The 10,717-nt window shown below is 35.0% G+C and overlaps 2 protein-coding genes and 1 pseudogene across 2 annotated transcripts; 2 read left to right on the top strand and 1 right to left on the bottom strand.

Moving 5' to 3' along the window:
• The first annotated feature begins 305 nt into the window (after nucleotides 1–305).
• On the top strand, nucleotides 306–3,323 carry LOC102628823 (VAMP-like protein YKT61). Its single transcript, XM_006473921.4, has 6 exons — nucleotides 306–636; nucleotides 955–1,052; nucleotides 1,572–1,676; nucleotides 1,771–1,836; nucleotides 2,144–2,230; nucleotides 3,008–3,323. Exons 1-6 carry the CDS (start codon nucleotides 444–446, stop codon nucleotides 3,056–3,058), a joined length of 600 nt encoding a protein of 199 aa, XP_006473984.2. The 5' UTR covers nucleotides 306–443; the 3' UTR covers nucleotides 3,059–3,323.
• Nucleotides 3,324–4,368: 1,045 nt separating this feature from the next.
• Nucleotides 4,369–5,235, bottom strand: TIL (apolipoprotein D-like). The gene is given in 2 exon segments (NM_001289143.1): nucleotides 4,369–4,554; nucleotides 4,861–5,235. Coding segments are annotated over 2 exon segments (561 nt in total).
• Nucleotides 5,236–6,876: 1,641 nt separating this feature from the next.
• LOC102624114 (uncharacterized) lies at nucleotides 6,877–9,762 on the top strand (annotated as a pseudogene).
• The last annotated feature ends 955 nt before the right edge of the window (nucleotides 9,763–10,717 follow it).

The following is a 10,717-nucleotide window of genomic DNA, read 5'->3' as shown; positions in this document are numbered from 1 at the left end:
TTCAGTAGTTCTTCAAGTGGTAGGGGTCGTGGGAAAATGAATCAATAGAAGTAAACAAAAATAAACTACAAATTTTCTATATGATGCGTTAACCGACTGGGAAGTTAATTGAGGACTCTTACTACTATGAAAAAAAAAAGAAACGGCTCATAGATCCCTTCCAATTCCAAACAACCCACTAACACACAAATCCGAACTTGACCATCCAATGGACGCCACGTATCCGGTTGCAGTATATCCTCACTACTTCACCCACACTCAATTCCTCTGTCCACATAAACCGAATCTGCTTTCACTTCGTTCATCATTACTATGTGTCTCCTATCCGAATAATCAAAGCTCGATCAAAAAAAACATAAAAACAATTTTTATTTTTTTCTCTTTTCAAAAAACCAAACGACGCCGAATCAGACGAACCGAACAACTTTCACAGCAGGAGGAGGATGAAGATCACGGCGTTACTGGTTTTGAAGTGCAACCCGGACGGATCGGATCCGGTTGTGTTAGCGACCGCCATGGACGTTAGCCATTTCGGTTACTTTCAACGATCCAGCGTTAAGGAGTTCATCCTCTTCGTCGCTCGCACTGTCGGTAAACGGACTCCGCCCGGCCAGCGCCAGTCCGTCCAACACGAAGGTTCGATTTTCAATTTCAGATTACAATCGGTTTCCCTTTTTTTTTTTTTATTGTCGTTTTAAGCTTGAATCTGTGTTCTTAGTATTTGTGTCTTACAATTGTGAAAGTTGATCACTTTAGGATCAATGAACGATTTGATGATTCTGAAGCTGTTAATTTTTAGATTATAAATCGATGATTTTGTTGATCGTGTCTTGTTTTTGGATCATTTTGAGCTTGAATCGTGCCGCTTATTTTTTTTTTTTCTGAACTATGTGAAAATCGGTTTATTTTTTTAATAAATAAGTGAATAAATTGACGATTTTGCAAATTATGTAGAGTACAAGGTGCATTCTTATAACAGGAATGGACTTTGCGCAATGGGATTCATGGATGATCATTATCCAGTGCGAAGCTCATTCTCTCTTCTCAACCAGGTATGATTTAATAAACACACGTCAACTTCAATTGTCTTAGGCTTAGACCTTTCGAAGAAATCAATTACTAAATAAGCTTTTGGCAGTAAGTTTTGGAGAAGAGGCTGACAGTAAGATGCACTCCTTGTGTTTTTCTGGTCTCAACAAGTATTTTATCTATTTTTGCCTAACACCACTGAAGGTCAATTTTTTTTTTTTTAAATTGTTATAAAAAAAGTCCTTTTATTTTTATTTTTAAATGTAGGTTAGGATGCTTGTTGCTTTTCTTTTTCTTTTAAGTCATTGGTGATCTGGACTGTATCCATCATTGTTTTTCACTGTTGAAATGTTTGAGCTAGTTAGATCATTGCAGTTAAAGTTTGATACATGAAAGAAAAAGGATGTGATTATGATGGGTTGAGATTCAAAGGGATTATGAAACTTTTTTGTTTCAGGTAGTGAATATGTGTATGGTTACTCCTGCTTGCTTGGCATATTTTACAGTGTGTGTGTTTGTGTGTGTATATATATTTTGGGCAGGTGCTAGATGAGTATCAGAAAAATTTTGGTGAATCATGGAGGACTGCACAGGCAGACAACATGCAACCGTGGCCTTATCTAAATGAAGCTTTGAACAAATATCAGGTATTTCTGATTTCTTTCTCAGAATCTTGGCTACAGGTTTGAGATAATTACTAATTGCTAGCCCTCACAATGATCATGATCTATAACTTTGCAGGACCCAGCGGAGGCTGATAAGCTGTTGAAAATTCAGAGGGAATTGGATGAAACAAAGATTATCCTTGTGAGTATTTGGTTATGGCTACAGTAGTTTATGTATTAGATTTGTGTATGGTTTTACTTGTTGTTTGTAGTTGGACTTCATCCATGGGAATTACATATTAATTTTCTTGAGCTGTGTATGCTTTCACTATGCCACAATCTGAGTTTTCTCCATTATTTGCTATGGAACCTTCAATTTGAAATTTTAGGTTTTTCTTACTAAATCGTTGTTGGTTTTGAGTTGGCTTCTGATTTCTAATATGCTTCTAATCAGATTCTCTATCTTTCTCTCTTCTCCGTGTTTATGAACAATTTGTTGTTTGTTTCAGCATAAAACTATCGATAGTGTACTTGCACGGGGTGAAAAGCTGGACAGTTTAGTTGAGAAGAGTTCAGATCTCAGTGCAGCTTCGCAGGTACCGAAAACAGGAATTTCATATTGCCTTCATTCATTGGCCAATATGCATTTATAGCACATATCGTATGTGCATAGACTCAAATGTTATCTACTTTCCGAGCATGTAATTATGCTAGTCGGGTTCATTTTTTGTTATTCAGTGGCTTGGCTGTTGTGGATAAATGTGGTTTGAAAGCCTTTTGAATTCTGAGAGGATATTGGATCATTTTATTAACATGTCTCACTACGAGGCTATGGAATGAAGAAGTCATGTGTGGCATTCAGGACTTGTATTATTGTGCAATAAGTGCCATTGCATATCTTTCCAACTAGTTGACTGCTAGAGAATAGAGGAATTATTGCCCCTTAATACGCTTGTTCCAGACTTAGTTTTAGTTTCCGACAGCTATATACATGCTCAGTAGGCTATTAATCAGATTGAAATGATGAAAATTGATCGTTTGAGTTTTATTGAAAGATTCAACATTTTCTTTGAATGTTCATGCTTCATTTGGAACTGTTAATATACTTGATATGTAAAGTTTGATTCGATGAATATTGTAGTGTTGATTGTTAACAATTATTTTTGGAGTAGTTGATTAGAAAAAAGAAGAAAATGATGGTGAAGTTCCATTGCAAGTTCATTTATGATTGTTTAACAGATTTTCATGGATATTTACCATTTTGATTGTGTCATGCTCTGTCTGCTTACTAAACCAGACCTGAGAATTCAGTTAGTGTCTATCCGACTTTGGAAGCCCCGCTGACACAAACCCCATTGTTTTTGTTGAAACAGATGTTCTACAAGCAGGCAAAGAAAACTAATCAATGTTGTACCATACTGTAAGAGCATTCGAGGCAAGCAGTTCTCCTGTAATGGCACTCATTTGTTTTAGTGTTGAAGCTGATGGATTACAGAAATGGTGATTATTATATGTGTATATCATATATCAATTGTTTGGTTGGAAGAATTGTGGTTTTTTCATCCTCTGGTTCTGTGTTATGGATGATCAAAAAGATATGAAAACAGCTGTTGGCGAACATTCCCTCCCCCTCCCCCCCACCCCCAAAATTTTCAGTACTTATACGCTTCCCCATTGACATTTGTGTTATTCACTTGTTCTTAATATTTGTACATTTGTGTTTCACTTGTCCTTCGAAGCTCGATTAGTCACTTTGCATAGTTATTTAATTTTAGGGCAAAACTAAATCAATGGGCAGTGGTAAACCTTGAAATTTCCTAGGCTCTTAACAATTAAATTAAATTGTTGGGGGTGCTCTTGAATATTGTTTCGCTTGTTCCTTCAAAGTGAAGCTATTCCGTTACTATGGTATGTATGAACAATCTCCTTAGTTTTGGAATTCAGGTTTCAGAAAATTTGCGAATAAAAGAAAAGAAAAGAAAAGAAAAGAGGAAGAAATAAAGATGAATTAATGGAAATTTTTTTATCTTCTTAATAAAAATTAAGATAAATTAATATCTAAAAGAATAAAAAAATTATTCTTTTGGGTAGTCAAATGAAATTAATCCATAAATCCAAGGATGGATGGTAGGCCTTTGACTAGCTTACAGAATCTGTAAGCTACAGACTGCAGCATCAGCCGTTGGATGTGGTTGGATGTGGAGTGAGAAACTAAACAATAGACAATCGGATGGTGGGATGACGGGAAATGTTTGTTACAGAATCTGTACCATAGACAGGTCTCGTATGGTAATATGCCAAGGGAAGAAGATTCAAGATTTCCAGCGATGGTCACATCACAATCCAAAGCCTCACAAGAAATAATTAACATAAGCATAATAAGGGTACAGAGCAAGCAAGATAAGGTCAAAAGTGGACCCCTCCACCATCGTTTGATCCTTGGATTCCAAACTAAAGCTGAATAATCCATTATTGAGACTCGACTGCACTATTCCATCAAATACTTCACACAAAGAAAGTAAGAAACTAATAAGAAACAAAAATTTCAATCTTCATAGCTCAATAACCTCACACCAACAACACACACGGTTCTTTACAAAACAAAACACAAAACGCAGAAGAAAGTAACATAGATTACATTACTAAGATTATGAAGCTTCTGGTTTTAACCCTTTTATTGTATATTATACTTGAAAGGTGAAATCCCAGATTATGCTTAATTTAATTTACATGGTTATTTCCCGAAAATGGATTTGATCCACCAAATGCCTTTGGTGTCCTGGGGGCTTTCTTCTGCCTCTGGTGGGTTATCACTCTGTGGTGTTCTGTGCAGTTTGCTCACATCATACCCTTCACTTGTAGCCTTCTCCACTAGCTGATTGTAGATCGCTTCATCCATATGAGGCTCCCTGCATAAAATCTTCCCACACCAACACAACAATTTGTTAACAAGAACCAACCCATAAAGAATAAAAATCAAATTTTCAACAAACAATAACATCGGGTAGTTGACGAAAAAGAACATTATTAAATGTGTACTTTATGCAATAAAGTTTAGTTCCTAGCATCAAAATTTCACCTTTCGCACAAAAATTGCTCTTTAAAAAAAATTGAGCAAGTAAAATGGTAAAAAAAAAAACAAAAACAAAAACCCAATTAAAAAACCATGATCAAAATGCCAAATCCTTTTCTAAGTAAAGGATAGAGAAGGATCAAAGGGACATACCCAGAGATATTTCCTGGTAGGCTCACCAATCAAAGCATACTGATAATTATCATCAATATACAAAACCCAGTAGTTGCCAACAACAGGGATGATGGGGAAAAAGGGTGGCACATAAAACTTGACCTTCAACTTGGCCTCATCGCTCTTAGGATCAGCCTTGTAAGCAGTGCCTTCGATGGACCCTCTTTTGCCATCACTCCATGTCTCATTCCGCACATGCACTGTCCCATCTTCATTCAAAGTGTAAGTAGCCCTCGTATCCGCTCCATTCTTGGGCTGATTCCTTGATGGAAATGAAGCTATCTCATACCATCTCCCCATGTAACGCTTTATGTCAAGACCCCTCACCACTTCCATCTCTTTCTTGGAGGCCATTTTTTTTGCTGACAAAGTTTCAATCTGCTTTTCGGAATAACAGAGCTTGGGTTTATCAGAATGAGTACTAGCTCCTGTTGTTGTTGTTGTTGTTGTTGTTGCTGCTGCTGCTGCTGCCTCCGCTGCCGTTTAAACGTGTTACTTGATAAGGTATATAGAGATTTTGGGGGTGACGTGGAGGGGTAACGGCCTTACATGTGTGAAGTGTGACTGGATGAAAATGCCATTTGAATAATGGGACTTTCTAGACAAAACTTGGACTTGCGGTTGTCATTTTTTGGGGGAAACATTTTATAGCTTGGTGAAGAAGTAAAAGGAAAGCAAATCCAAGCAGCAACCGAAATGTGGCGACTTCAAATTCAATTGTCATGCAAACCAAAACAGAAGGTGTGAAGAAAGATGTAGAGAAGAATCCAAAGGAGTCAATTTCAGCCAATCTTCATATAAATCGCATTTGCATGTGTTTAACATTTATTGACACATCGATCTTTCTTTTCTTTTCTTTTCTTTTTGTTAAACTTTTGGGACAGAAGATGCATTAATATCATTGACTCAAGGTCTAATTATTTTTGCATCCATGAAATAAGTAGTTTTAAATATTTTTACATAAATATTTATGCATCGATAGTGTGCCAAAATCTTTGATCATTCTTGGCCTATGCTTGCTTCAGGAATCTGCTGCAGAGAACCCAAGTCTCTTGTTTCCTCTCATTCTCTCCAGCGCACTCTCTTTTGAATCATGGTCATGCTACGTCGCAAAATCTATTTTTTTTTTTCTTTAACAGCTGATATTACATTACATAATTTATATTATACAATCAGATAAATTGATAACAATCCGTAATATTTACAATCAATCAAATAATTGAGATTGTGATTTTATATTAAATTTTATAAAATACTTGTCTAACGAAATAACTCTCATAAATATTCAAGGATATATGTTTTACTCACATTTTACAAAGAATAAAGACTACAAATTAACTTCACTTAATCATACTTAATTGAGATAGAAATAGAGTCCATGATGACTTGAACCGCTATTCTCATGATCCACCACTTGGCCCTTAGTCCATTGCAAAATCTAGTTACATTATTAGAATTGAGAATGATTGGCGGATGAATATTATATCCATAACATGAGATGTCACACTTAATAAATACTATTGAGTCATGTTGTTTTGCGATAACGTGATTTGTAGATAAAGTAAAATGTCACAGATGTAATAAGAAACGTGACAGAAAAACTCTTGATACATAAATTTAATAACTTATAATAAAAAAAATCAATCGAGACTAATATTGCAAATTCACTCTCACTAACGAGGCTGAAAATGTTTCTATAGTTATGTCTTGAGTAATGGATATCCAAGCCTCTTTTGGCCTGATTCTCTCAATAATATCTCAGGCATCGTAATGCAAAAGATTTTTATAATTATCTAGTGTCCCCATTTGAGAAAGACATATCGTAAAGGTCAGTCAAGCCTGTTGATTCCGATTTCCACAAGAGTAACAGAGACCTCACTCTTGCAGCCTGTCATCAATCACTTTTGACACACACACGGGAAAAAAAGAACCTGGACTTTTTAGCACTTCTGAAATTTATCATTGTTAGGTTGATCCTTTTTGACCTTTTTCAGGGGCATATGATCATTAATGCTATGCTAACACTATTTGGTACCCCTACTCTTCGTAGAAAATTCTCTAGTTTTTCTGTTTCCTCAAGTTTTCATTACAACTCTATTTTTTATCTTGTTGCACATAATCTACCATAACTTCAAAGACAAAAACGAAAAACTTCAAAATTTTGAGATTTTTCAATAGTGGGGGTTGAGGGCTTGAGGCGTTGAGCGCTATGCCAAACCATACTGTATTATTTTTATTTTCTTTATTTGATCTCTTAATTGTACATTATAACTGAATCTTTCATCTGGGTTTACATCTTTACTTGCCACGAGGCAAAAAAAAAAAAAGAATAACAAAAGCCACGAAATAAAAAAAGAATGCAGTTTCAATCACTAGAAGCCACTCAACCCAATTTTATCTTTAGCTATAATGGCTTCCTGTACAACTCTTCATCTTCTTATACTCATTCTTGCAACATTGGCAACAAAGGCAACAGAATCATTGCCAACTTTTCTACCAGGAGCAAAAGCAAACTATTATAAGTCTTCTTTCAAGCAAGCTAGGCTTTCAAAGCCAAAGCTTCCATACAAGACTCATTATTTTCCTCAAGTTCTGGATCATTTTACTTTTCAGCCAAAGAGTTCAAAAATATTTTACTAAAAGTATTTGATTAATAGCCATTACTGCCACAAAGTAGGCCCTATTTTTGTTATACTGGAAATGAAGGTGACATTGAGTGCTTTGCTGCCAACACTGGGTTCTTGCTTGATATTGCTCCCAAGTTCAAGGCTTTACTTGTTTTCATTGAAGTAATAATTCAGTAACACCAAAAAAATTTTTTTTTGGGTCAAGTGTTTGATTATGAGGTATTCGGATTTGTTGAGGTATTGTTGTTTATATATGATTTTTCAGCATAGATCCTATGGGGAATCAATGCCATTTGGGAAGACTCATACAAGTCAGCAGAGACGTTGGGGTACTTGAATTCACAACAAGCTTTGGCTGATGATGCAGTTTTGATAAGGAGTTTGAAGCAGAATCTTTCCTCTGACTCTTCTCCATTTGTGGTCTTTGGTGGATCTTATGGAGGAAGTAAGTCAAAAACCTGCAGCTTGGCCTTTTCAACTTTTCGTTTTTACTGAATTTATACCGCATGACAGTAAATTTTGGTGAATGTTATCTTACAAACCTGAACTCAAGTTAGTGGTACAAGGAAAATTTAAGGTATGTTTGTTATTAATTAAGCAGCTTTTGGATTTAACCATTTTCTAAGTGTTTCGTACCTTTTTTCCTTTCTAAGATGTTGATGTGGGCAGGAAGCAAGCTTGAATTGCTTTGAAGTGATAAAGGGGAGCTCGGCAGAACTGGAGGCACTTTCAACTCAAAAAGAAGGCCTGGCTAAACTAAGCAGAACTTTAGAACTTGCAAGCGAGTCTTGACCTTTCAGCATAGAAGTTAAACATGTATAAGAAAGATTAAGATTGATCCGATGCTTAACCGTAGTTTGCATTAATGTTTTAAATTACCAATTCCTGAATTTATTACTTTAAAATGTAGGACTTGTATGCATTAAAAAAAAAAAAAAGTACTAACCATAGCATGTTGAAGATCTCCAAGAAATTTTATTTTTCCTTCGAACTCTTTTGTTTCCAATAAGTAGATGTGCAAAATTATTGATGGATTGCCACCAGGAGTTTCTAAGCTCAGCCAGGTTTTCGCAGGTGCAAGCTTATGTTACAACTATCCACAAACAGAAAAATGTTTTATGATAGAAGATGCAGCCGATCCTCACGGCCTGGATGGTTGGCGCTGGCAGGTATGTGTTTTTTGCTGTCACTAGAACACAGTTCAGGAATTATGTAGGAGTCAGTCATATTTTAAATTGGCAAGGATACAACTCAACTCAAATTTGTAATTGTTATTGCAATAAATATTATGTAAACCCTCGGAGTACGCAGACATGTACGGAGATGGTCATGCCTATGACTTGCTCCAACAACAGCATGTTTCCTCCATCAGGCTATGATTACAAAGATTTTGCAGAACAATGCATGATGACATATGGAGTTAGGCCTCGAATACACTGGATCACAACTGAATTTGGTGGCAAAGTGAGTCATCTTTTGTTTCTTCTCAGTTAAAATATTTCAACAAACGAAGCTAGTACTCCATCGATAAATTTCTATGTATCTTCATACATGCTCTTGTATGAAAATTTTTGTCTGTGCAGAGGATCGAGCTTGTGCTGAAAAGGTTTGGCAGCAACATAATATTCTCCAATGGAATGCAGGATCCATGGAGCAGAGGAGGGTCTGTTAATTATCTTTTTAAAGACAAAAACTAAATATATTGCACAAGTTGTATCGATATTCAATGACATGTAAATGGATTCTGCAGAGTGCTGAAGAATATATCAGCCAGTATCATTGCTCTCGTCACTAAGAAAGGTACGTGTACATGCATGCGTGTGTCTCATCATCGATGCAATATGATCACTTATTGCTTTTCTTTTCAAGTTTTGCAAGCTTGAAATTCATACCCTTTCTACCTCACCCCAATAGGTGCTCATCATGTTGATTTTCGATCCAAAACAAAAGACGATCCAGATTGGCTCGTGGAGCTTAGGCGGCAAGAAGTTGAGATTATACAGAAGTGGGTTGGATGAGCATTACACAAACTTTTTAACACAAGAATATAACAAGTATCAACACAACCTACCCTCAAGATTTGTATCCGATACCTTGCTGATTTATATTAACCAATGCTCTTCGTTAGGGCAGTTGAAGGACCAATTCAATCTAATCCAATCAATCCATCTAATCCAAACCGTTCCAATTTTTGCTTGATTTGATTGGATTGAATTGTAAAATAGAAAATCTAATGCTGTTGGACTGGTTGACAGGTCTCTGTGTTTAAATCCAATATAAACTAATCCAACCAACTAATTTTTATTTTCTTTATTTAATTTCAAGAAAAACTACATATCATTTATATATTTAACTTATTAACGAATTAAAACCTAATTTATATAAGTATACAATAATAAAACAGAGTACAAAGTTGCAAGTTGCAACAAACGTTTGCTTTCAATATTTAAATTTAAACTTTTTTCAACTATATGATATAAAATAAATGAATGATAAAATATTAAAGGAGTTGATTTTTCTTTTCAAATGGTAGTAATTATAACTTTGGAGAGCAATTGATGTTTTTATTTTAATTGGACTGATTAGATTTATCAAATCGAATAAAATTGAATTTAACCTTTTATTGATTTGAATTATATTGGATTTTTTTCAAATGGTATGCATCAAAGAGAGTATTCAACAAAATCTATGGCCTTATCGGTATAAAAAAGAAAGAAAAACAAACTAAAATAAAATCTAAGGCCCAGGACAAGGTATGTGAAAATTTTGGGTGTAATCAGACTTTTCTGGAATGGTTTTAGTATCAATCATTCCAAAAAGCATTGTACCCCAAATTCAGCCCAAAACTTGGCGTTTTTGACTTTCGTTTGTAGAAAAATAGCAATAACATTTGACCCTCAATTTATTTAATTAATATTATTTATTTTAAAACTTTTTACAGAAGAATAATAAATAAATATTTTTCTCTCTCAATCCCTTAATTGATTAACTTTTCATCTCTCTCATTTCTTCTAATTGATTCAAAAATGTAAATCAAATATTAACTCTTAATCAAATCCCAAATTGAAATTTAAAAAAGTCTTAAATTATCACATAGAACAAAACCAATATCATCAATAATAATGAAATCTACCATTTGTTTATAAGATTTAATAAAATCCAAGCAAAGGTGATGGGTCAATGGTGAAAAAAGTAAGTGGTGGTGAGGG

This window comes from Citrus sinensis, chromosome 9 (genome assembly GCF_022201045.2).
Source record: "Citrus sinensis cultivar Valencia sweet orange chromosome 9, DVS_A1.0, whole genome shotgun sequence".
In the NCBI taxonomy this organism is placed as follows: domain Eukaryota; kingdom Viridiplantae; phylum Streptophyta; class Magnoliopsida; order Sapindales; family Rutaceae; genus Citrus; species Citrus sinensis.
Note: the sequence above shows the minus strand (reverse complement) of the source record. Positions and strands in the feature narration are given on the sequence as shown.

Coding starts and splice junctions, on each gene's coding strand:
- LOC102628823 (XM_006473921.4), top strand. CDS start 444: ATGAAGATCACGGCGTTACTGGTTTTGAAGTGCAACCCGGACGGATCG. Junction 1,053..1,571: donor CATTCTCTCTTCTCAACCAG/GTATGATTTAAT, acceptor TATTTTGGGCAG/GTGCTAGATGAGTATCAGAA. Junction 1,837..2,143: donor ATGAAACAAAGATTATCCTT/GTGAGTATTTGG, acceptor TGTTTGTTTCAG/CATAAAACTATCGATAGTGT.